The sequence below is a fragment of the Scyliorhinus canicula genome, chromosome 3 (genome assembly GCF_902713615.1).
Source record: "Scyliorhinus canicula chromosome 3, sScyCan1.1, whole genome shotgun sequence".
NCBI lineage: Eukaryota > Metazoa > Chordata > Chondrichthyes > Carcharhiniformes > Scyliorhinidae > Scyliorhinus > Scyliorhinus canicula.
In genome coordinates this window covers 276,981,440-277,007,888 of record NC_052148.1, presented here as the reverse complement: position 1 = coordinate 277,007,888, position 26,449 = coordinate 276,981,440, and the positions used below count along the sequence as shown (strand labels likewise).

Sequence of the window (26,449 nt, the reverse complement as noted above, 5' to 3'; positions counted from 1 at the left end):
CGCAACTCCGCCCCAATGACCAAGGGCGCAATGGCCAAGGGCTCAATGGCCCAGGCCTCACTGGCCCAGGGCGCAATGGCCAAGGGCTCAATGGACAGCACGAACAGAAGGGGGACATGGGCTATCCCTGCCTCATTCCCAAATTCATTTTGTTCATTCATACACGTTTTCTATTTTTATAATCTTTATTGTCACAAGTAGGTTTACATTAACACTGCAATGAAGTTACTGTGAAAATCTCGTTGCCACATTCCGGCACTTGTCCGGGTACACAGAGGGAGAATTCAGAATGTCCAATTCATCTAACAGCACGTCTTTCGGGACTTGCGGGTGGAAACGGGAGCACCCGGAAGAAATCCATGCAGACACAGGGCGAACGTGCAGACTCCGCACAGCCAGTGACACAAGCCGGGAATCGAACCTGGGACCCTGGCGCTGTGAAGCAACAGTGCTAACCACTGTGCTACCATGCCGCCCGTTGCTGCACATCATGATGGGAGTCGCACCAGCCGAGTTGTTTATGGGCCGTCTCCGCACCCGTTTGAGTTTGCTCATCGGCGGGAAGGTCTGCCGTGGTCAGGGCAGAACCGAGGCGGATGCAGGCCGGCATACGCCGTTATGTCAGGGCAGCACGGTAGCATTGTGGATAGCACAAATGCTTAACAGCTCCAGGGTCCCAGGTTCGATTCCGGCTTGGGTCACTGTCTGTGCGGAGTCTGCACATCCTCCCCGTGTGTGCGTGGGTTTCCTCCGGGTGCTCCGGTTTCCTCCCACAGTCCAAAGATGTGCAGGTTAGGTGGATTGGCCATGAAGATGGTGGCGATGGTGCCCTTAGTGTTGGGTGGGGTTGCTGGGTTATGGGGATAGGGTGGGGGTGTGGGCTTGGGTAGGGTGCTCTTTCCAAGAGCTGGTGCAGACTCGATGGGCCCAACGGCCTCCTTCTGCACTGTAAATTCTATGAAAAAAAACGTTGCACGATGCCCCAGTGAACTCATGCATGTTGTTATGGGCCACGGTTTGGAGAACCCCAAGTGTATCATGCAGATCACCTGGCCCACAACTTTACATTTTTTGGTTATGGGGAGGGTTGAAGGGTTGTGGAGAACAGCAGGATGGTGTTGAGCCCGAGATGAGATCAGTAATGATCTTATTGAATGGTGGAGTGAGATCGAGAAGCTGCATTGCCCGCTCCTGCTCCTGTTGTCTGGCATTCCCAATTTGATATCACAAATGTGTGTAAATTAAGCATTTCTTTTAAAAGTGTACCGGGCACAGAAATTTCATTGTGACATTAGCTCTGTTCACATCCTAGTCTCTCGTGTTGACATCAAGATGGGCAAGAATAAGACCTGCTTGCAAATTGCAGTTCAGCACAAAGTCTGGGAAACCAGAGCAACCTATTGGGCGATATCCTGTCCCATATAAAAAGGATCTGCCATATGATATTGTTGAACTGATGGAGGAGGTAGAAACTAAGGTAGGATTTTTTTTTACTTCTAAAGTGTTGTGCTGTCCTTTACTGATACAGTGTAAAATATCTGAATTTTATTTTGGATTAAACTTATTGGTAATCTAATTCACCCAACACTATTGAAATAGATTATTTTGGCACTTTGCTGAGAAGGTTGCATTATGACAAATTTATTTTTAATATAAATTTAGAGTACCCAATTCATTTGTTTCCAATTGGGGACAATTTAGCGTGGCCAATCCACCTACCCTGCACATCTTTGGGTTGTGGAGACGATACCCACGCAGACATGGGGAGAATGTGTAGACTCCACACGGACAGTGATCTAGAGCCGGGATCGAACCTGGGACCTCGGCGCTGTGAGGCAGCAGTGCTAACCCACTGTCCTATGACAAATTTTATAGTTAAAAGTTTAAATCTCAGTTGACAAGGTGTAAGTGCAAACATACCAAGAACTTATTAGTGGGTCTGCACAAAGTGATTGTTACAACGTCTTGTGGGTTCTGTTCTCCATTATTCTTACTGGAAGTTCCAATATTGAAAGAGGCCATTTGGTCCATTTGCCCCTGTCTCTGTTACCATCCCGCAGCAGACCCCAACAATCGCTAGGATACCGGAGAGAAACCCCAATATTTCATTACCATTTTGTAAGATTGAGGAAAAGATACCTTGCTCCAGGAGTAACTTCACAAAGAAATAGGTAAATTAAAACAAGCTTTATTACCAACACAGTATTCCTAACTTTAACATTATAAAGACAAATAGCTCTCAATTCCCAATCATTTGATAAAGTTTCCCATGGCAGGTTGATGGAAAAAGTGAAGTCATATGGGGTTCAGGGTGTACTAGCTAGATGGATAAAGAACTGGCTGGGTAACAGGAGACAGAGAGTAGTGGTGGAAGGGAGTGTCTCAAAATGGAGAAGGGTGACTAGTGGTGTTGGACAGGGATCCGTGCTCGGACCACTGTTGTTTGTGATATACATAAATGACCTGGAGGAAGGTATAGGTGGTCTGATCAGCAAGTTTGCAGATTATACTAAGATTGGTGGAGTTGCAGATAGCGAGGAGGACTGTCAGAGAATACAGCAAAATATAGATAGATTGGAGAGTTGGGCAGATAAATGGCAGATGGAGTTCAATCCAGGCAAATGCAAGGTGATGCATTTTGGAAGATCTAGTTCAAGAGCGGACTATATGGTCAATGGAAGAGTCCTGGGGAAAATTGATGTACAGAGAGACCTGGGAGTTCAGGTCCATTGTACCCTGAAGGTGGCAACGCAGGTCGATAGTGGTCAAGAAGGCATACAGCATGCTTCCCTCATCGGACGGGGTATTGAGTACAAGAGTCGGCAGGTCATGTTACAGTTGTATAGGACTTTGGTTAGGCCACATTTGGAATACTGTGTGCAGTTCTGGCCGCCACATTACCAGAAGGATGTTGATGTTTTAGGGAGGGTGCAGAGGAGGTTCGCCAGGATGTTGCCTGGTATGGAGGGTGCTAGCTATGAAGAAAGGTTGAGTAGATTAGGATTGTTTTTGTTGGAAAGACGGAGGTTGAGGGGGGACCTGATTGAGGTCTACAAAATTATGAGAGGTATGGACAGGGTGGATAGCAACAAGCTTTTTCCAAGATTTGGGGTGTCAATTACAAGGGGTCACGATTTCAAGGTGAGAGGGGGAAAGTTCAAGGGAAATGTGCGTGGAAAGTTTTTTACGCAGAGGGTGGTGGGTGCCTGGAATGCTTTGCCAGCGGAGGTGGTAGAGGCGGGTACGATAGCATCATTTAAGATGCATCTAGACAGATATATGAACGGGCGCGGAACAGAGGGAAGTAGACCTTGGAAAATAGGAGACAGGTTTAGATAAAGGATCTGGATCGGCGCAGGCTGGGAGGGCCGAAGGGCCTGTTCCTGTGCTGTAATTTTCTTTGTTCTTTGTTCTTAATCAACACAATGAAACAATCCTCTCCACTGAAACAGAAACATATCTCCGGTCACAGTCCACGTTTTAGCAGACTCCAGAATATTTGCTGTAAAGAGATGTCTTGGACAATTATAATAATCTTTATTGTCACAAGTCGGCTTACATTAACACTGCAATGAAGTTACTGTGAAAAGCCCGCATTCGCCACATTCCGGCGCCTGTTCGGGTACACTGAGGGAGAATTCAGAATGTCCAAATTACCTAACAACATGTCTTTCGGGACTTGTGGGAGGAAACTGGAGCGCTCGCAGGAAACCCACAAAGACACGGGGAGAGCGTGCAGCCTCCGCACAGACGGTACCCCAATCCGGGAATCAAACCTGAGACCCTGGTGCTGTGAAGCAACAGTGCTAACCATTGTGCTATTGTGCCGTCCAAACCACTTTGTGAAAGAGATATCCTTCAGAACCCAGCTTGCAGATCCTTGCTTGTCTCAAAATACTGTTTAAATTGCCAACCTGGAGGGAACTTTGAATCAGTGGAGGTTGCATATTTGGTGGCAAGAACAAAGAAAAATTACAGCACAGGAACAGGCCCTTCGGCCCTCCAAGCCTGCGCCGATCCAGATCCTCTATCTAAAACTGTTGCCTATTATCTAAGGATCTGTATCTCTCTGCTCCCTGCCCATTCTTGTATCTGTCTAGATACATCGTAAATGACGCTATCGTGCCCGCCTCTACCACCTCCGCCGGCAATGTGTTCCAGGCACCCACCACCCTCTGCGTAAAGAACTTTCCACGCATATCTGCCTTAAACTTTTCCCCTCTCAACATGAACTCGTGACCCCTAGCAATTGAGTCCCCCACTCTGGGGGAAAAAGCTTCTTGCTATCCACCCTGTCTATACCTCTCATGATTTTGCAGACCTCAATGAGGTCCCCCCTCAACCTCCGTCTTTTTAATGAAAATAATCCTAATCTACTCAACCTCTCTTCATAGCTCGCACCCTCCATACCAGGCAACATCCTGGTGAACCTCCTTTGCACGCTCTCCAAAGCATCCACATCCGACCAGAACTGCACGCAGTATTCCAAATGTGGCCGAACCAAAGTCTTGTACAATTGTAACATGACCTGCCAACTCTTGTACTCAATACCCCTTCAGATGAAGGGAAGCATGCCGTATGCCTTCTTGACCACTCTATCGACCTGCACAGCCACCTTCAGGATACAATAGACCTGAACACCCAAATCTCTCTGTACATCAATTTTCCCGAGGGCTTTTTCATTTACCGTATAGTTCGCTCTTGAATTGGATCTTCCAAAATGCATCACCTCGCATTTGCACGGATTGAACTCCATCTGCCATTTCTCTGCCCAACTCTCCAATCTATCTATATTCTGCTGTATTCTCTGACAGTCCCCATCATTATCTGCTACTCCACCAATCTTAGTGTCATCTGCAAACTTGCTAATCAGACCACCTATACCTTCCTCCAGATCATTTATGCATATCACAAATAACAGTGGTCCCAGCACGGATCCCTGTGGAACACCACTGGTCACAGTTCTCCATTTTGAGAAACTCCCTTCCACTACTACTCTCTGTCTCTGTTGCCCAGCCAGGTCTTTATCCATCTAGCTAGTACACCCTGGACCTCATGAGACTTCGCTTTCTCCATGAGCCTACCATGGGGAACCTTATCAAATGCCTTACTGAAGCCCATGTATATGACATCTACAGTCCTTCCCTCATCAATTAACTTTGTCACTTCCTCAAAGAATTCTATTAAGTTGGTAAGACATGACCTTCCCTGCACAAAATCATGTTGCCTGTCACTGATAAGCCCATTTTCTTTCAAATGGGAATAGATTCTATCCCTCAGTATCTTCTCCATCAGCTTCCCTACTACTGACGTCAGGCTCACAGGTCTATAATTACTTGGATTATCCCTGCTACCCTTCTTAAACAAAGGGACAACATTAGCAATTCTCCAGTCCTCTGGTACCTCACCCGTGTTCAATGATGCTGCAAAGATATCTGTTAAGGCCCCAGCTATTTCCCCTCTCACTTCCCTCAGTAACCTGGGATAGATCCCATCTGGACCTGGGGACTTGTCCACCTTCATGCCTTTTAGAATACCCAACACATCCTCCCTCCTTTTATGCCGACTTGACCTAGAGTAATCAAATATCTATCCCTAACCTCAACCATCGTGTCCCTCTCCTCGGTGAATACCGATGCAAAGTACTCGTTAAGAATCTCACCCATTTTCTCTGACTCCAAGCATAACTTTCCTCCTTTGTCCTTGAGTGGGCCAACCCTTTCTCTAATTACCCTCTTGCTCCTTATATATGAATAAAAGGCTTTGGGATTTTCCTTAACCATGTTTGCTAAAGATATTTCATGACCCCTTTTAGCACTCTTTATTGCGCGTTTGAGATTTGTCCTACTTTCCCGATATTCTTCCAAAGCTTCATCTGTCTTCAGTCGCCTAGACCATAATATATGCTTCCTTTTTCATCTTAGCTTGTGTCACAATTTCACCTGTCGTCCACGGCTAGTGCCAGAGTTGTCTTTTTTAGGTTCTTTGCACGCAGATTTCTTGGAAAAATCTTAATGTGAGAATTTGTTGGAAGGTCTGAGGCATTTCAAGGATGTCAAAAGTGGAAAAAAGAACACAGGGAGGAAGTGAGCGGGAAGTCCGTCATCAAACATGGTGAGGAGATTGGCAGGAGAGAGCTCGCTGGGTGGGGCCACGACCATCACAGTGGAAAAGAGGCTGAAATGATGGCCGGGAGTTTGAGCGGCTGTTCTCAAAACATTTCAAAAGGCATCGGACAGAGATGATGACCTCGCTTAAGGAGCGGGTGGCTGAGACCCTTGCCTCGATGAGAGAGGGGTTGGTGAAGACTTTGGCGGTGCAGGAGCTGGGAGAGAAGATGAAGGGGTGGAGGAGGCATTGCCGCAGCAGAGCGACCAGTTCACCTCGATGGGTGAGGAGCTGCAAAGTTGGCGGAGATCAGCTGAGAGCCAACGTAGAGATCCTGGAGAAAGTCACAAAGGCAGAACGTGAGGATGGTGGATGTGCCTGAGGGGCTGGAGGGCTGGAGACCCACAGAGTACTTTGCTGAGATGCTACAAAGTTGATGGGGAGGGGGAGGACCCCTCCCATTACAAATTGGACAGGGCCCACCAATCACTCTGGACAAAACCAAAAACGAATGAACCGCCAAGGACGGTTATGCTTTCACAATTTTAAGGTAAAGGAGAAGGTGCTGAGGTGGGTGAAGCAGAAGCGGAGATGGAGTGGGGTGTTAACGGTATACGTATATATCGGCACTGTACAGTGAGCTGGTGAGGAGATGATCGGGCTAAGGCAGCGTTGTATAAACGCAACGTGTGGTTTGGTTTTTGACTGGGTTTTTCCTTCATGTTCTTTCCCTTTATGGCTGTTTATTTTGTGTAAATGATGTTTGGGCTGGGCTGGTTTTGGTGGGGGGGGGGGAACAGTTGGGATTTGTAGTATGTTGGGTTTGGGGGCTTGTGTTGCAGGGTGTTGGGAGTTTTGAGGGGGGGTGTGGGGCGGGGGCTTTGGAGCTGGTGTGTTTTTTCGATGTGGGGGAGGGGGCTCTGGTAGGTGCTGCCACTCTAGCAAACGCAATGTTGGCTAGTGAACGGGAGCGAGGTGGTCAGATGGTCCACAGTCGCTGGAACCTATAGGGTATGGGCAGGTTTCAATGGGCTGAGGAGTTGTGAATGATGGGGGAATGGGGACGATACTGGGTGTGGTGGTTTCAAGAGGGTTTCTGAGAAGGGGGAGACGCGTGGGTCCCGGCCACGCCTGCGGGCCCCTTCAGGGATGGGCCGAAGATGCTGGCCGGGTTTATGAAGGAGATGGGAGGGGTGGGTCTGCCGAGGTTTTTACATCTGTGGGATAGGGAATATTCGTTCTTTTTGCCGGTGCATAAGGTGTACTCAAGGATCAACATTTTTGTGGTAGGGAAGGCGCTGCTAGCTGAGGTAAAGAAGGCAGAGGATTCGGCGATCGTGATATCGGAAGATGCTCCTCTCTGGGTGGATGCAGTCTTGGAGTAGGGTCCAGCCAGAGGCTGGCATGGAGGCTGGATGTGGGTTTGATGGTAGACCCGGGTTTTTGCACTAAAAGGGGGAAGGTGATTGAGGATTATGTGGGATTTAACTGGAATGGGGAGGTCTCGCAGTCGGTGGTCTGGGAGCAGTTGAAGACTCTAGTGAGGGGCGAGGTTGTTTCTTTCAAGGTGAAGGTGATAGGGAGGGGGAAGTGGCAGGGGGATAGTGGCAGCAGCTGATCGAGGAGATTCTGGAGGTCGATGGGAGATATGTGGAGGACCCAGGACTTTGGTGAAGAGGAATGAGTTGCAAGTGAAGTTTGATCTTCTATCCACAGGGAGGGCGGTCCAGCAGCTGAGACGAGCGAGGGGGGTCATCTCTGAGTCTGGAGAGAAGGCCAGTCGGTCGCTGGCGTGCCAGTTCTGTCAGCAGAAAGCTGCGAGGGAGATTGTGTAGATTAGAGATGGGATGGGCAGGGTTGGTAGTGGCACCGGAGCAGGTGAAGAAAGCGTTTAAAGACTATTCGGGACTTGTATAAGTCTGAGCCACTGGAAGATGCATCGGATATAAGCGACTGGAGGAACCAATGGGAGTGGAAGAAGTAGACGCAGCGAGAGGGAAGATGCAGCGATAGGGAAGACTAAGGCGGATAAGGCGGTGGATGAGTTTAAGGATACGTTGGCATTGCTGATGGTAGAAGTGTTTGAGGATGCAATGGTTAGGGGAGTATTGCCGGAGACGATGCAGTAGGCATCCATCTCACTATTACTTTAAAAAAGGAGACGGATCCGGTGGAGTGTGGGTTGTACGGGCCCATTCCTCCATTGAATGTGAAGGTGTTGGCGCTAAGGGTGGGTTGGGAGGATCAGATGGGTACAAAGGATCAGTTGGGTACAAAGCAGGCATGTCCCCTCCAAAAATAAGAATGTTACTGCCAAATCCATGTCCCCATGGTTGTCTCAAAATACAGGGGAAGGTTAAACAGAAAAAGAAAGCTTGTGATAGTCACAAAAAACTCAAAAATGCAGATAGCTCAAAGGGTGCCACGGCTTGGGTCACTGTCTGTGTGGAGTTTGCACGTTCTTCTCGTGTCTACGTGTTTCTCCTACAGTCCAAAGATGCACAGGTTAGGTGGATTGGCTATGATAAATTGCCCCTTCATGTGTGTGTGTGTACGCACGTGTGTACACCCTACTGGACAGACTTTGAACATCGGACAAACTGGAGACGGAAACCGCGCCGACATGCGCTGGAGGAGGTAAGGGCCCTACTGGAAGACCATAAGAAATAGGAGCAGAATTAGGCAACTCGGCCCATCAAGTCTGCTCCGCCATTCAATCTTGACTGATATTTTTTTCATCCCCATTCTCCTGCCTTCTCCCCATAACCCCTGGTCCCCTCATTAATCAAGAATCTATCTCTGTCTTAAAGACACTCAGTGATTTGGCCTCCACAGCCTTCTGTGGCAAAGAGTTCCACACATTCACCACCCTCTGAATGAAGAAATTCCTCCTCATCTCTCTTTTAAAGGATCATCCCTTTAGTCTGAGATGGTGTCCTCTGGTTCTAATTTTTCCTACAAGTGGAAACATCCTCTCCACGTCCACTCTATCCAGGCCTTGCAGTATCTTGTACATTTCATTAAGATCACCTCTCATCCTTCTATACTCCAACGAGTACAAACGCAGAATCCTCAAACGTTCCTCGTATGACAAGTTCTTTATTCCAGGGATCATTCTTGTGAACCTCCTCTGGACCCTTTCCAAGGCCAGCACTTGGATCCTTCGATACGGGGCCCAAAATTCTCACAATATCCCAAATGGGGTCTGACCAGAGCCTTATACAGCCTCAGAAGTACGTCCCTAGTCTTGTATTCTAGCCCTCTTGACATGAATGCTAAAATTGCACTTGCCTTCCTAACTGCCGACTGAACCCGTACGTTTCCTCTTTCCAACTTTCACTTTTTACAGTGATTTGTTTTTTGTAAAGTTTTTAAGATGATTGTAATGTAACTTTTTTGTCCCACTGTGTATTATGGGGAAGCATGCAATACATTCAGTATTCCTTTTGTTTTGCAGAGTGGATTTTTACCAAATATATTCAAAATGCTTTCCTATCGGCCTGTGGAATTCAGGGCGTTTTTTGCCTACTACAATGCCTTAATGAACAAAGAAACAGGTAGGACAAAAGAATGATCTTTTTGAGTTCACAATCTGAGACAGGATGGCATGGTGGCACAGGGTTAGCATTACTGTCTCGCAGCACCAGGGACATGGGTTTGATTCTGGCCTTGTTAACTGTCTGTGTACTTTCTCCCAGTGTCTAGTGTTATGGGCCAGGGGTTAAAAGTATATTATGGAGTCCACCTGAACTATAACTTCATGTTGAATTTGCCTAAGATGAGCACAAGAGCCTTCACTTCAGGTGTGATTCAACAGACGTCTTGGCGCTTTTAATCAAAAAAAAACAAGCTTTATTCTAAGAATGTCTCAGCTGGTGAGCCAGTAGGCGGCCAGCCTTCTCTGTGTTAATAAAAGGTCCCCATGTCTGGCAGAGTTGGTGCACTGCCTTCCTGCTGGATAGCTGGTTAAAGTCCATCTGCAGCTTTTTCCTCTCTGCCAGAAGCTCTGGAGTCGCGACCTCGGAGCACTTTCTGTCGACCTCCAGAATGGAGTCGCTGTTGCCTGACTGCCCTCTCTTCCTTGTCCCGAAGCGCCTTGAAGGCTAAAATCTCTCCCTTAATCACTGCCTTCAGTACCTCCCAGAGCGTGGAAGGTGAGACTTCCTCATTCTGGTTGTTAGTAATACACTCGCCTATGGCCTGTGATATTTTCTGGCAGAAGACCTTATCAGCCAAGAGGTCCGTGTCCAACCTCCATGTGGGGCTTTGGGCTCAGCCCGTCTCCAACTTCACATTCGTGTAATGTGGAGTGTGGTCGGAGATGACTATCGCGGAGAATTCCACCCTTATTATTTCTGAAAGCACCGGTTTCTCCACTGCAAAGAAGTCGATGTGAGTGTTTACTTTGTGTACCGGCGAAAAGAACGCGAATTCCCTCTCACCGTGGGTCCACCGTCCCCATCTGCTCCATGAATGCTCCCACCTCCCGTGCCATGCAGCACGGTAGCATGGTGGTTAGCATAAATGCTTCACAGCTCCAGGGTCCCAGGTTCAATTCCCGGCTGGGTCACTGTCTGTGCGGAGTCTGCACGTCCTCCCCGTGTGTGTGTGGGTTTCCTCCGGGTGCTCCGGTTTCCTCCCACAGTCCAAAGATGTGCGGGTTAGGTGGATTGGCCATGCTAAATTGCCCGTAATATCCTAAAAAGTAAGGTTAATGGGGCGGTTGTTGGGTTACGGGTATAGGGTGGATACGTGGGTTTGAGTCGGGTGATCATGGCTCGGCACAACATCGAGGGCCGAAGGGCCTGTTCTGTGCTGTACTGTTCTATGTTCTATGCCTTTCCTTTTCCCCAATCTGGGGCTCGATGGGTCCGTCAGTTTAACCTGATGTTGTAAGACTTCTTACTGTTCCTGTGCTGTATTTGCACTTGCCTTGGTCTGTCTCGCTCACCTCCGGATCCTCTCACGATCCTGGTATCGATGTAGCTTTGCGATGATCGGCCTCGGTTGTTCCTCCACCTTGGGTTTCGGCCAGAGCGACCTGTGCCCTCTTATCGATCTCTGGGGGGATGGGGAAGCGGTCTCTCAGACCAGATTACCCAGAATGTGAGTGACATTGCCTGTGGGTCCCTGTCCTCCATACCCTCTGGCAGGCCCACAATCCGAATGTTCAGCGTCGGGTTTTCTTGGTCCTCGACTTTCCCTTTTAAGTTCACTCGGGCTGCCACCAACCTTTTCACTTCTAATAATAATAATCTTTATTGTCACAAGTAGGCTTACATTAACACTGCAATGAAGTTACTGTGAAAATCCCCTAGTCACCACATTCTGGCGCCTGTTCGGGTACACAGGGAGAATTCAGAATGTCCAAATTACCTAACAGCACGTCTTTCGGGACTTGTGGGAGGAAACGGGAGCACCCGGAGGAATCCCACACAGACACCTGGGACCTTAGCACTATGAAGCCACAGTGCTAACCACTGTGTTACTGTGCCACCCCAGGGTGTCTCCAGGGTGACGATCCTGCCGCTCTGGTCTGTCGATTCTTTCTCTAATTCGTGTATTTTTTTTCCTGTGCTTTCACCTTCTTCCCCAATCTGTCAATAATTTTTTGTATGGTGGCCATCGCCTCTGAAATCGCCACCTGGGTTTCGACCCTTATCGTCTCCTTCATGGCGGTCAGTTCCTTTAGAAGGATTGCCTTCCATCTGCCTCCAGGTGGTGGGGTGGGGCTGATGCTCGCTCGGTGGCCTCCCTGTCTCTTGGGTGGCCGGGGCACCCTCACCTCGCCCGCCAGCCCGTCCACCCGCTGCTCGTGGCCTTTTCCACCACGTCTGCCGTCCCTTCAACCCACGAGCTCCTGTTTGCTGGCATTCTGATTCTATTCCTTTCCTCAGTTGAGGTTGAGTTGCTTTCGGATTTTCGGGCAAAATTTGCCTAAAAGTGCCTATTTGGCTCTGGTCTGGAGGAGAGCCACCTGATGTGCATCCACTCAGCACATCAGCGTCACTGGAAGCTCCTCTCGCAGATGTTTTATTCTTTGATCCATTAATAAATTTTCCAAATTTATTCCGTTCAGTCTTGGTTTCATTGCATTGGAGTCGGCCTGTCCTAAATCTTGAATCTTAAATGTTTCATGGTTTTCCCTGTCAAACATTATGTTCAACTCAATCATATAGAAACATATAAAATAGAATCAGGAGGAGGTCATTCGGCCCTTTGACGCTGCTATGCCATTCATTCTGATCATCGAGTTCCCCTGATCCCGCCCCCCCCATGTCCCTTGATCCCTTTAGCCCCAGGAGCCATATCTAATTCCTTCTTGAAGTTATACAATGTTTTGGCCTCAACTACTTTTTGTGGTAGTGAATTCCACAGATTCACCACTCTCTGGGTGAAGAAATTTCTCATCACCTCAGTCCTGAAAGGTTTACCCCTTATCCTCAAACTATGATCCCTAGTTCTGGACTCCCCCACTATCGGGAACATTCTCTCTGAATCTACCCTGTCTAATCCTGTTAGAATTTGATAAGTTTCTATGAGATTCCCTCTCACTCTTCTAAACTGCAATGAATATAATCCTAACCGACTTAGTCTCTCCTCATATGTCAGTCCCGCCATCCCAGGAATCAGCCTGGTAAACCTTCGCTGCACTCCATCCATGGCAAGAACATCCTTCCTCAGATAAGGACACCAAAACTGCCCACAATACTCCAAGTGTGGCCTTACCAATGCCCTGTACAATTGCAGTAAAACATCTCTATTCCTATACTCAAATCCTCTCGCTATAAAGGCTAACATACCATTTCCCTTCTTTACTGCCGGCTGTACCTGCGCGCTTACTTTCAGCGACTGATGCACGAGGACACCAAGGTCTCTCTGAGTATCCGCCTCTCTCAATTTACACCCATTCAAATAATCTGCTTTCCTATTTTTGCTACTGAAGTGGATAACCTCACATTTACCCATGTTATACTGCATCTGCCATGCATGTGGCCACTCACTAAGCCTGTCCAAATCCCGCTGAAGCATCTCTGCATCCTCCTCACAGCTCACCCTCCCATCCAACTATGTATCATATGCAAATTTGGAGATAATGCATTTGGTTCCCTCGTCCAAATCATTAATATAAAATGTGAACAGTTGGGGCCCAGCACAGATCCCTGCGGTACCCCACTAGTCACTGCCTGCCAATCAGAAAAAGACCCATTTATTCCAACGTTTTGCTTCCTGTCTGCTAACCAGCTTTCTCTCCATCTCAAGACACTACCTGTAATCCCATGCGCTTTAACTTTACATATTGATCTGCTATGTGAGACCTTGTTGAAAGCCTTCTGAAAGTCTAAATAAACCACATCCACCAGTTCTTCCTGGTCAACTCGACGAGTTACATCTTCAAAGAACTCTGGTAGATTTGTCAAGCATGGTTTTCCTTTCATAAATCCATGCTGAAAGGCAGCAAGGCGGTGCAGTGGTCGGCACTGCTGCCTCACGGCACCGAGGATCAGGGTTCGTTCCCGGACCTGCGTCACTGTCCATGTGGAGTTTGCACTTACGCCCTGTGTCTGCGTGGATCTCACCCCCACAACCCAAAAAGATGTGCAGGGTGGAAGATTGGCCACGCTAAATTGCCCCGTGATTGGGAAAAAAGATTTGGTTACTCTAAATTTATATAAAAGAAAGTAAATCCATGCTGACTTTGTCTGATTACACCACTGCTTTCCAAATGTTGTGATATGAAATCCTTGATAATGGACTCCAGTAACTTCCCGACTACCAACGTTAGTCTCACTGGTCTATAGTTCCCTGTTTTCTCTCTACCTCCCTTTTTGAATAGCAGGATTACATTTGCTACCCTCCAACCTCCAGGAACCATTCCAGAGTCCAAAGAATTTTGGAAAATGACCACCGATGGATCTACTATTTCTAGGGCCACTTCCTTAAGTTCTCTGGGATGAAGGTTATCTGGCCCTGGAGATTTATCCATCTTCAATCCCATTAATTTCCCCAAAATAATTTCTTGACTAATACTAAATTCCTTCAGCTCCTCACTAAAACTTGTGCTTCTCAGAACTTCCGGTCCATTATTCATGTCTTTCTTTGTAAAGACAGAAGCAAAGTATGAATTTAGTTCCTCAGCCATTTCTTTGTTCCCTGTTATGAATTCCCCCGTTTCCGACTGTAAGGGACCTACATTAGTTTTTATTAATCTTTTTCAATTAACATACCAATAGAAACTTTAACAGTCAGTTTTTATGTTCCCTGCTAGTTTACTTTCAAATTGTATTCCCCCCGACTTCCGGTGGCGGCGATGACGTAGGAAGCCGCACATTTGGGAGCTCCCGATTCAAACGGACTTTTCGGCTCTTTTTAGACCCCAAAACGGAATTTTTTTCGACGTCTCCCGGTGGGAGAAGGTGTGGTGATCAACTTTCTCCACATTTCATGACTCGAACTCGGAGTGGAAAGGGGGAAAAATCGGCGGCAGCTCCCCAGAACAAACGGGGGGAGGATTCCAAGATGGCGGCCGGCGGAGCACCAGAGGAGTGGAAGCAGTGGGCCCAGGAGCAGCAAGCTGCACTCCTGCGCTGTTTTGCAGATTTTAAGGCTGAGGTGCTGAGCTCTCTGCAGGAAACGATTAAAAAGCTTTTGGAGATTCAGACGACCCATGGTGCTGCCATCCAGGCGTTGCAGGCGCAGGCCACTGAACGAGAGGAGGAGGCCGTGGTCCTCGTGAGTAAGGTGGAGGGGCACGAGGCACTCCACAAGAAATGGCAAGACCGCTTCGAGGAGCTTGATCACCGCATGAGGCGGAAGAATCTGAGGGGCTGGAGGGGACAGATCTGACAACCTACGTGGCCACGATACTGAATTCGCTAGTGGGGGCAGGATCTTTCCATCTGCCCTGGAGCTGGAGGGAGCCCACAGAGTACTGGCCAGGAGGCCTAAGGAGAATGAACCCCCGCGTGCGGTGCTGGTGAGGTTCCACCGGTTCAGTGATCGGGAGTGTGTGCTGCGCTGGGCCAGGAGCAGCAATTGGGAGAATGGGGTAGTACGGATCTACCAGGATTGGAGTGCGGAGGTGGCTAAGCGGCGGTCCGGGTTTAATCGGACGAAGGAGGTGCTCTATAAGAAGAAAATAAAGTTTGGAATGTTGCAGCCTGCGCGCTTGTGGGTAACTTATTTGGAGCGGCATTATTATTTTGATTCCCCGGAGGAGGCGTGGGCCTTCTTGCGGACGGAGAAGCTGGACTCGAACTAGGGGTTGGGGGTTGCAGGGTCGGTTGTAATGCTTTATTGCTGGTTTCTGCTGTTGCTGTGTTTTTTCTGTACTTTTGTAATTTTGATATGGTTATTTATTGGGGTGTTGTTCTGTTTTTTGTTGGGGGGCATTGTTTGAGTTTTGTATTTTGCGGGGGGGGGGGGGGTTGGGGGGTTTGTTGTATTCAGTATAGGGTTGTGGGTATGGAGTGGGGCTGGTATTTGGGAGCTGCGTCAGAAGGGTGTGGTGAGGCAGTGCAAAAGCGCGGGCTTTCCTCTGGTTTCCCGCGTTGCGGGGCTGGTGGGTGGAGATGATGACGGGGGGGGGGGGGGGGGGGGGGGGGGGGGCTTAACTGGTTCGTCCCCGCGCTGGAGCGGTGCCTTGAGGAGTGACAGGATGGGGATGATCCCACTCCGGGAGGGGTCGGGTTTTTGGCGGGAGTTTCCGGGGTCAGCAGAAGTTAGCTGACCCACGGAAGTACAATGGAGGACGGTTCGCGGCTAGGAGGGTTCCTAGCCTGGGGGAGGGAGGGAGGGGGGAAAGGGGAATACCGGGTTGCTGCTGGCAGGGTCAGGAAGGAGCTGGTGTGGGCCGGGGGGACAGAGGTGAGGTGTTGTCGCCGTGGGGACTGGGTCGGGCGGGGGGTGCTGGCCTGGGGCGGGCAGTCTACGGGCTATGGCTAGCCGACGGGGGAGGGGGGGGCGGGACGCCCTCTGATTCGGTTGGTCACCTGGAATGCGAGAGGATTGAATGGGCCGGTGAAGCGGTCGAGGGTACTTGCTCATCTGAGGGAGCTAAAGGCAGATGTGGCAATGTTTCAGGAGACCCACCTGAAGGTGGCGGACCAGGTCCGTCTGAGGAAGGGATGGGTGGGGCAGGTTTTCCACTCTGGGTTGGATGTGAAGAACCGGGGAGTGGCGATTCTGGTGGGGAAAAATGTGTCGTTTGAGGCATCGGAGGTGGTGGCGGATAAGGGGGGTAGGTATGTTATGGTTAGGGGCAGGCTACAAGGAGAGAAGGTGGTACAGTAGTCCCCCGTTATACCGCGCTCCGCAATACCGCGGTTCGCGATATACCGCGGGGGGGCTTATGGACCCCAACTGTCAGTTGTGTCAATTTCAGCGGCCGGCTGATTATTTCAGTGAGAGAGCAGCTTCCCTCTCCGGATCAAAGTGAGCCAGCCGCTGAAATTGACACTGCCGGCTGCTCTCTCCCTCCAATCAGAAACATTAAAACTTAAAAGTTGGATTGGAGGGAGAGAGCAGCCGGCAGTGTCAATTTCAGCGGCCGGCTCACTTTGATCCGGAGAGGGAAGCTGCTCTCTCTCACTGAAACAATCAGCCGGCCGCTGAAATTGACACTGCCGAGGGGGGGCGGGTGTTGGGGGGGAGAAGAGGGGGGGGGGGCGGGTGTGGGGGGGGGAGAAGAGGGGGGGGCGGGTGTTGGGGGGGGGAGGGGGAGAAGAGGGGGGGCGGGTGTTGGGGGGGGAGAAGAGGGGGGGGCGGGTGTTGGGGGGGAGAAGAGGGGGGGCGGGTGTTGGGGGGAGAAGAGGGGGGGGCGGGTGTTGGGGGGGAGAAGAGGGGGGGCGGGTGTTGGGGGAGAGAAGAGGGGGGGCGGGTGTTGGGGGGGGAGAAGGGGGGGCGGGTGTTGGGGGGGAGAAGAGGGGGGGGCGGGTGTTGGGGGGGAGAAGAGGGGGGGGCGGGTGTTGGGGGGGAGAAGAGGGGGGGCGGGTGTTGGGGGGGAGAAGAGGGGGGGCGGGTGTTGGGGGGGAGAAGAGGGGGGCGGGTGTTGGGGGGGAGAAGAGGGGGGTGTTGGGGGGGGAGAAGAGGGGGGGCGGGTGTTGGGGGGGGAGAAGAGGGGGGGCGGGTGTTGGGGGGGGAGAAGAGGGGGGGCGGGTGTTGGGGGGGAGAAGAGGGGGGGCGGGTGTTGGGGGGGAGAAGAGGGGGGCGGGTGTTGGGGGGGAGAAGAGGGGGGCGGGTGTTGGGGGGGGAGAAGAGGGGGGGCGGGTGTGGGGGGGGAGAAGAGGGGGGGCGGGTGTTGGGGGGGAGAGGAGGGGGGCGGGTGTAGGGGAGACCCCCCTGGGGGTGTGGGGGAGACCCCCCTGGGGGTGTGGGGGAGACCCCCCTGGGGGTGTGGGGGAGACCCCCCTGGGGGTGTGGGGGAGACCCCCCTGGGGGTGTGGGGGAGACCAGGTGGACCTGCGGGTGTTGGGGGAGAGAGGAGGGCCCTGCGGGTGTTGGGGGAGAGAGGAGGGCCCTGCGGGTGTTGGGGGAGAGAGGAGGGCCCTGCGGGTGTTGGGGGAGAGAGGAGGGCCCTGCGGGTGTTGGGGGAGAGAGGGGGGCCCTGCGGGTGTTGGGGGAGAGAGGGGGGCCCTGCGGGTGTTGGGGGAGAGAGGGGGGCCCTGCGGGTGTTGGGGGGGGAGAGGAAGGGGGCGGGTGTTGGGGGGGAAAGGAGGGGGGGCGGGTGGGGGGGAAAGGAGGGGGGGCGGGTGTGGGGGAGACCCCCCTGGGGGTGTGGGGGAGACCCCCCTGGGGGTGTGGGGGGGACCCCCCTGGGGGTGTTGCGGGAGAGATGGGGGCCCTGCGGGTGTTGCGGGAGAGATGGGGGCCCTGCGGGTGTTGCGGGAGAGAGGGGGGCCCTGCGGGTGTTGCGGGAGAGAGGGGGGCCCTGCGGGTGTTGGGGGGGGAGAGGGGGGGGGGCGGGTGTTGGGGGGGGAGGGGTGTGGGGGAGACCCCCCTGTGGGTGTGGGGGAGACCCCCCTGTGGGTGTGGGGGAGAGAGGATGGACCTGCGGGTGTTGGGGGAGAGAGGAGGGCCCTGCGGGTGTTGGGGGAGAGAGGAGGGCCCTGCGGGTGTTGGGGGAGAGAGGGGGGCCCTGCGGGTGTTGGGGGAGAGAGGGGGGCCCTGCGGGTGTTGGGGGAGAGAGGGGGGCCCTGCGGGTGTTGGGGGACGGGGGAGGAGGGGGGGGGAGGGGGCGAGCCGGATGGTGTGGGGGGGGAGGGGGCGAGCCGGAGGGTGTGGGGGGGAGAGGGGGCGAGCCGGAGGGTGTGGGGGGAGAGGCGGCGAGCCGGAGGGTGTTGGGGGGGAGAGGGGGCGAGCCGGAGGGTGTGGGGGGGGGGGGGGGTCTAGTTGGAGGATTGGGGGGGAGAGGGGGCGAGCCGGAGGGTGTGGGGGAGAGGGGGCGAGCCGGAGGGTGTTGGGGGGAGAGGGGGCGAGCCGGAGGGTGTGGGGGGAGAGGGGGCGAGCCAGAGGGTGTTGGGAGGGAGAGGGGGCGAGCCGGAGGGTGTGGGGGGAGAGGGGTCTAGTTGGAGGATGTGGGGGGAGAGGGGGCGAGCCGGAGGGTGTGGGGGAGAGGGGGCGAGCCGGAGGGTGTTGGGGGGAGAGGGGGCGAGCCGGAGGGTGTGGGGGGAGAGGGGGCGAGCCAGAGGGTGTTGGGAGGGAGAGGGGGCGAGCCGGAGGATGTGGGGGGGAGAGGGGGCGAGCCGGAGGGTGTGGGGGGAGAGGGGGCGAGCCGGAGGGTGTGGGGGGAGAGGGGGCGAGCCGGAGGGTGTGGGGGGGAGGGGTCTAGTTGGAGGATGTGGGGGGAGAGGGGGCGAGCCGGAGGGTGTGGGGAGGGGGCGAGCCGGAGGATGTGGGGGGAGAGGGGGCGAGCCGGAGGGTGTGGGGGGAGAGGGGGGCGAGCCGGAGGGTGTGGGGGGAGAGGGGGCGAGCCGGAGGGTGTGGGGGGAGAGGGGGCGAGCCGGAGGGTGTTGGGGGGGAGAGGGGGCGAGTCGGAGGGTGTGGGGGGAGAAGGGTCTAGTTGGAGGATGTGGGGGGAGAGGGGGCAAGCCGGAGGAAAAAAAAAGAAATTGACACTGCCGGCTGCTCTCTCCCTCCAATCAGAAACATTAAAACTTAAAAGTTGGATTGGAGGGAGAGAGCAGCGGGCAGTGTCAATTTCAGCGGCCGGCTGATTTCAGTGAGAGCAGCTTCCTTCTCCGGATCAAAGTGAGCCGGCCGCTGAAATTTTAATTGGATCCACGATGGGGGTTTTAAATTTATTTAAAAATCTATGCTAGCGCTTCCCATTGTGAGTCTACGGGGGTCTGACCTCTCCCCCTGCCCCCCCGTAGACTCACAATGGGAAGCGCATGCATAGATTTTAAAATAAATTTAAAACCCCCATCATGGATATCCGCGGCTCGGTTGCAACGCGGGTGGCTGTCTTGGACCCCAACACCCGCGTTATAAAGGGGGACTACTGTACTTGTTATTGTGTATGCCCCAAATTGGGATGATGCGGGCTTTATGAGGCATATGTTGGGACGGGTCCCGGATCTGGAGGTGGGAGGTCTGATAATGGGGGGGGACTTCAATACGGTGTTGGATCCTTCACTGGATCGGTCCAGTTCAAGGACGGGTAGGAGGCCGGTGGCGGCCAAGGTACTGAGAGGGTTTATGGACCAGATGGGAGGGGTGGACCCATGGAGGTTTGTGAGGCCGAGGGCACGGGAGTACTCTTCTCCCATGTACATAGGGTTTATTCTCGGATAGACTTCTTCGTGGTGAGTAGGGGACTGATTCTGAGAGTGGAGGAGGCCGAATATTCGGCCATTGCAATCTCCGACCACGCTCCGCATTGGATGGAGTTGGAGATGGGGGAGGTGCGGGACCAGCGCCCGTTGTGGCGGTTGGATGTGGGGTTGTTGGCGGAGGAGGTGGTGTGCAGGAGGGTCTGGGCAAGTATTGAGGGGTACCTCGAGGTGAATGATACGGGGGTGGTCCGGGTGGGGATGGTCTGGGAAGCCTTGAAGGCAGTGATTCGTGGGGAGCTGATATCCATCCGGGCACACAGGGAGAGGAGTGAGAGGGATAGACTGGTGGGGAAGATGCTGGAGGTAGATAGGAGGTACGCGGAGGCACCAGAGGGGGGATTGTTGGGGGAGAGGCGCAGCCTACAGGCTAAATTTGATTTGCTGACCACTAGAAAGGCGGAGGCACAGTGGAGGAAGGCACAAGGGGCCGTGTATGAACATGGTGTATAGGCGAGTAGGATGCTGGCTCATCAGCTCCGCAAGCGGGATGCGGCTCGGGAAATTGCTGGAGTGAGAGATAAGAGTGGGAATGTGGTGCAGAAGGGGGTAGAGGTGAATGAGGTCTTCAAGGACTTTTACGGGGAACTGTACCGGTCGGAGCCAACGGTGGATAGGAGGGGAATGGAGAGGTTTCTCGACGGGCTATCTTTCCCAAAGGAGCAGGTGGAGGGGTTGGGGGCGCCGATTGAGCTGGAGGAGCTGGTTAAGGGGATCGGGCAGATGCAGTCAGGGAAGGCACCGGGGCCGGATGGGTTCCCGGTGGAGTTTTATAAAAAGTTTGTGGACCTAGTGGGCCCCTTGCTGGTGCGGACACTTAATGAGGCGTGGGAAGGGGGGACTTTGCCCCCGACGATGTCGCGGGAGCTGATTTCTTTCATCTTAAAGAGGGACAAGGACCCCCAGCAGTGTGGTTCATACAGGCCCATATCTCTCCTTAATGTGGATGCCAAGGTGCTGGCAAAGATCCTGGCCACCAGGATAGAGGACTGTGTGCCAGGGGCTGTACACGAGGACCAGTCAGGTTTTGTTAAGGGAAGGTAGCTGAACACGAATGTGCGGAGGTTGTTGAATGTCATCATGATGCCGGCGATTGAGGGGGAGGCTGAGATAGTGGTGGCGCTGGATGCGGAGAAGGCCTTCGATAGAGTGGAGTAGGGGTACTTATGGGAGTTGTTGGGGAGGTTTGGATTTGGTGAAGGGTTTATTAGATGGGTGAGGCTGCTATATGAGACCCCGATGGCATGTGTGGCCACGAATGGGAGGAGGTCGGAGTACTTCCGGCTTTACCGAGGAACCAGGCAGGGTTGCCCCCTGTCCCCCTTGTTGTTTGCATTGGCAATCGAGCCGTTGGCGATGGCGTTGAGGGATTCAGGGAGGTGGAGGAGTTTGGTGCGGGGTGGGAAAGAACATAGGGTGTCGTTGTATGCCGATGACCTACTGTATGTGGCGGACCCGGTGGGAGGGATGCCGGGGGTGATGGAGCTGCTAGCTGAGTTTGGGACCTTTTCAGGCTATAAACTAAATCTAGGCAAGAGTGAGGTGTTTGTGGTGCACCCTGGGGACCAGGAGGAGGGAATTGGTAGGCTCCCGCTTAGGAGGGCAGGGGAGAGTTTTAGGTACCTGGGAGCGCAGGTGGCCAGGGACTGGGGGACTCTTCACAAGCATAATTTCACCAGGCTTGTGGATCGGATGGAGGAGGAGTTCAAGAGGTGGGACATGCTGCCATTGTCGTTGGCGGGGAGGGTGCAGTCCGTCAAAATGACGGTGCTTCCGAGGTTCTTGTTCCTCTTTCAGTGCCTGCCCATCTTCATCCCCAGGGCCTTTAGGAGGGTGACTAGCAGTATTTTGAGCATCGTGTGGGCACATGGGACTCCGAGAGTGAAGAGGGTTTTCCTGGAGCGAGGGAGGGATAGAGGCGGGCTGGCGCTGCCCAACCTTTTGGGTACTATTGGGCGGCCAATGTGTCAATGGTGCGTAAATGGGTGATGGAAGGGGGGGGGGGCGTGGAAAAGAATGGAGATGGCGTCTTGTAGAGGTACGAGCCTAGGTGCCCTGGTAACGGCGCCGTTGCCGCTCTCCCCTAAGAGGTATACCACGAGCCCGGTGGTGGCGGCGACCCTAAGAATCTGGGGACAGTGGAGACAGCATAGGGGGGAAACAAGGGGCTCGATGGAGGCTCCATTAGGTGGAAATCATCGGTTCATCCCGGGGAACACTGATGGGGGATTTAGGGGGTGGCAAAGGGTGGGCATCAGTAAATTGAGGGACCTGTTTATTGGCGGGAGGTTTGCGGGCCTGGGGGAACTGGCAGATAAATTTGGGCTCCCCCAAGGGAACATGTTCAGATACTTGCAGGTAAAGGCGTTTGCTAGGCGACAGGTGGAGGAATTTCCTTTGCTGCCCTCGCGGGGGGCGATGGACAGAGTGCTTTCGGGGGTGTGGGTCAGAGAGGGGAAGGTGTCGGCCATTTATACGGTAATGCAGGAGGTGGAGGAGTCGTCAGTGGAGGAGCTGAAGGCTAAATGGAGGGGGAACTAGGGGAGCAGATAGAGGATGGGACTTGGGCGGGTGCCTTGGAGAGATTCAACTCTTCCTCTTCCTGTGCGAGGCTTAGTCTCATCCAATTCAAGGTGCTGCACCGGGCCCATATGTCTGTGACTCGGATGAGTAGGTTCTTTGGGCGTGAGGACAGGTGCACTAGGTGTTCGGGGAGTCCAGCGAATCATGCCCATATGTTCTGGGCATGCCCGGCACTGGAAGAATTCTGGAAGGGGGTGGCGGGGACGGTGTCGAGGGTGGTTGGATCCAGGGTCAAACCAGGTTGGGGACTCGCGATTTTTGGAGTTGGGGCGGAGCTGGGAGTGCAGGAGGCGAAAGAGGCCGGTGTTCTGGCCTTTGCGTCCCTAGTAACCCGGCGGAGGATCTTGATGCAGTGGAAAGATGCGAGGCCCCCAAGTGTGGAGACCTGGATCAGTGACATGGCGGGATTTATAAAATTGGAGAGGGTCAAATTTGCCCTGAGAGGATCAGTACAAGGGTTCTATAAACGGTGGCAGCCTTTTCTGGACTTTCTGGCTCAAAGATAGGTATCTTGGTCAATAGCAGCAGCAACCCGGGGAGGAGTGGGGGGGGGGAATGGAGGGTGTTCTTTACTGTTTCTATTTTTTTTTTTCTTTCCCTATGGTTATTTAACTTAATATTGTGTTAACTTATGTTGTTGTTAATATGTTTTGTTGTTTATTAAGGATGGGCGAATATTTATTACTGTTATCATTATTGTTATTGTTGGTATTTTATTGCGGTTTGTTGTTATATAAATACAACATTTTTCAATAAAAATTATTTTTTTAAAAAAATCAATCCCTTGGTCCGCCATTGCTGAATTTTAAACTGTTCCCAACCCGCGGTCTGTTGCTTTTTCTTGCTAATATAATTTCTATTAGATACCTTGTTCTAGCACATTTAGGCTGTTGGCTAAATCTAGCTCTTTGCTCATTATAAAATTGAATGTCGTCTTCTTGGTTCTAAGACCTTTTTTGGCAAAAAAACCTTCCTGAACGCACTCGAGGAAATTGCTTCCTTTCTGGCATGTGCTAGTCTGCATATCCCAATTTATATGATTTAAAATGCCCCATTAAATTCACTCTGCTTTTGCTACATGCTTGTTTAACATCTGCATTTATAACAACTTCACTGTCTCTGGGTCAAAATCCGGAAACTCCCCAACAGCACTGTGGGTGTACCTACACCCCGTGGATTGCAGCAGTTCAAGAAGGTGGCTCACTACCACTACCTTGAGGAAAATTATGGATGACCAATAAATGGTGGCCTAGCTTGTCACGCCCACATTCTGTGAATGATTAATTTTCTTAAAGTTATTGTCCCAACGTTATTCATGAAGGCTCTGCTGTCTCAACCTTGCCTGAGGTGTGGTGACCCTCGGGTTAAATCGCCACCAGTCAGCTCTCCCTGTCAAAGGGGAAACAGCCTATGGTCATCTGGGACTGTGATGACTTTACCTTTATTATTTGGGGATCTATATGTATACACCTCCCATGAAGTGTTAAGACATTTTGTGTTTCTAAATTTTACCTCAAAGTCTCTGTTGCCGCCTTAATTTTATTGCATATTCTCATAATTTAAATGATTCCATCCTTAACAACTAAGATTACCCCTCCGCTACCAGTTTAAGGGGAGGCAGTGGTGTAGTCTTATTGTCGCTGGATTAGTGACCCAGAGTCATGTTCTGGGACCTGGGTTCAAATCCTGCCACGGCAGATGGTGAAATTTGAATTCAATAAAAATCTGGAATTGAAACTCTAATAATGACCATGAAACCATTGTCAATTGGCGTAAAAACCCATCAGGTTCACTAATGTCCTTTAGGGAAGGAACTCTGCCGTCCTTACCTGGTTTGGCCTACATGTGACTCCAGACCCACAGCAATGTGGTTGACTCTTGGATGACCCCAGGGATGGGCAATAAATGCTGGTCCAGCCAGCAACGCCCACATCCCATGAATGAATAAAGAAGAAAAATAAAGTTTCCTGTGGATTTAATAAACTTGTATATTTAGTTCCTCATCTTGATAATCTTACAACCATGACTCAGGGTGGCTGCCATTGTGATTATAACCAGGAAGTGATTGTTTTGGAGCAAGCTATTGAAATGTTCAAATCTTTTTAATGAGTGGACTTTTCTCTTTCTGTGACCTGACCCCTCACATTTATCGGCAGGTAACCTCAGCAAAGCAGATAGAGAACTTATCATTGTGGCCACGAGTGCTAATAATCACTGTCCCTACTGCGTCATTGCACATAGTGCCCTGCACCGGATATATTCCAAAAATCCAGTTCTAGCAGATCAGGTGAGTAAGAATGAAATTGTCTGTGCAAAAGCAGAGCTTTGCAATTACCTGTCATTGGTCTGTTTGGTGATTTCACATCCATTCTGTCTGTTCTCTTTAGGTGGTAGTGAACAGTCAGTTGGCTGACCTGGATGATCGGCAACATGCCATGTTGGATTTTGCTCTGGCTGTGAGCAATGCAGCAAACATCAGTGACGATCATCTAAAAAAACTGGAAGTGCATGGGTTTGATCGTGACGATGCCTGGGACATTGCCACGATAACCGCTTTCTTCGCAATGTCCAACCGTCTGGCTCACCTCAACGATTTACGTCCGAATGAAGAATTCTATACATTGGGAAGATTGCCCAGGGAGAAGGATAAGAGTGAGGGTTAAGATAATCTGATTTCCACGTTCTGTTTCTGATTCAACATGCTGTTTATTTGGAAAGTAGCATTATTTAAGTTTGAAGTGATGGCTCTGGATCCCTGACTACTCGTTTGTTAAAAGCAAAATTAAACTGGAATCAAAAATAAGAGAATGATTTCCATACAAAGCAGAATTCAAACTACCAATATTTAAAATTAAGAAGTAAGAAATTTGTAACTGAGGATTTATCCTAAAAACAGTAAAGGAAGCAACTGTAATGGATGGGATTGCACACCCAATGATTTTGTACAGTTTTATATACAAGTAAACAGGTGTGTACATTATATAGACATACCTGGCACCCTTTGTCGTCCCAGCACACAGTTACTGGTGTGATGGAACTATATTCAACTGCTTCCAGTGTTGAAATAAATCAACAATTTGCTGTTCCTTTTATTTATCTATTAATGTACATGGAATTAATGTGCAGATTCAACCTGCTGGAGTATTAGTTTAATGTACATGGAATTAATGTGCAGATTCAACCTGCTGGAGTATTAGTTTAATGTACATGGAATTAATGTGCAGATTCAACCTGCTGGAGTATTAGTTTAATGTACATGGAATTAATGTGCAGATTCAACCTGCTGGAGTATTAGTTTAATGTACATGGAATTAATGTGCAGATTCAACCTGCTGGAGTATTAGTTTAATGTACATGGAATTAATGTGCAGATTCAACCTGCTGGAGTATTGGTTTAATGTACATGGAATTAATGTGCAGATTCAACCTGCTGGAGTATTGGTTTAATGTACATGGAATTAATGTGCAGATTCAACCTGCTGGAGTATTGGTTTAAAATTGATTCTTAAATTATAAATTTGACTCTTTACAGCCTCTGAAATGATCTAGCCAGTCATTTTGTTCAGGGGCAATTAGGGATGGTTAACAAATGCTGTTCCAGCCAACAAGACCCTCATCCTATTAAAGGATAATAAAGGAAGATGTTGGAGGCGTTCAAAAAATTGTGATAGACATACGATTTTAATTGTGCTTTAAGAATGTACAGTAATCTTAATTAATAGAATTTCACATTTCCTGTACTAATTGCTTAGCTAGCTAGCTGAAGAGAGAGCCAGTTATGTTTGAACAACAGTTTTCAGTAATTCCCTACAATGATGCTGAAATGAGAAAATTATAGTTCTCGGCACCTCCGTTGTAGGAAGGGGATTAGAGCCACAGAAATTGTACAGTAAAAGTTCACTAGAATGGTGCCACGAATAAGAGGT

General features: G+C 51.2%; 1 protein-coding gene across 1 annotated transcript; it reads left to right on the top strand.

Moving 5' to 3' along the window:
• Positions 1-1,292: 1,292 nt before the first annotated feature.
• On the top strand, positions 1,293-25,617 carry si:ch211-175m2.5 (uncharacterized protein LOC568697 homolog). The gene is made up of 4 exons (XM_038792913.1): positions 1,293-1,477; positions 9,566-9,665; positions 24,680-24,810; positions 24,911-25,617. Exons 1-4 carry the CDS (start codon positions 1,457-1,459, stop codon positions 25,184-25,186), a joined length of 528 nt encoding a protein of 175 aa, XP_038648841.1. The 5' UTR covers positions 1,293-1,456; the 3' UTR covers positions 25,187-25,617.
• The last annotated feature ends 832 nt before the right edge of the window (positions 25,618-26,449 follow it).

What these genes read in the sequence shown, in the direction of transcription:
- si:ch211-175m2.5 (XM_038792913.1), top strand. Translation starts at nt 1,457, where the DNA reads ATGGAGGAGGTAGAAACTAAG. An exon ending in CTTAATGAACAAAGAAACAG is followed by an intron (nt 9,666 to 24,679) that starts GTAGGACAAAAG and finishes ATTTATCGGCAG; the next exon opens with GTAACCTCAGCAAAGCAGAT. An exon ending in ATCCAGTTCTAGCAGATCAG is followed by an intron (nt 24,811 to 24,910) that starts GTGAGTAAGAAT and finishes TGTTCTCTTTAG; the next exon opens with GTGGTAGTGAACAGTCAGTT.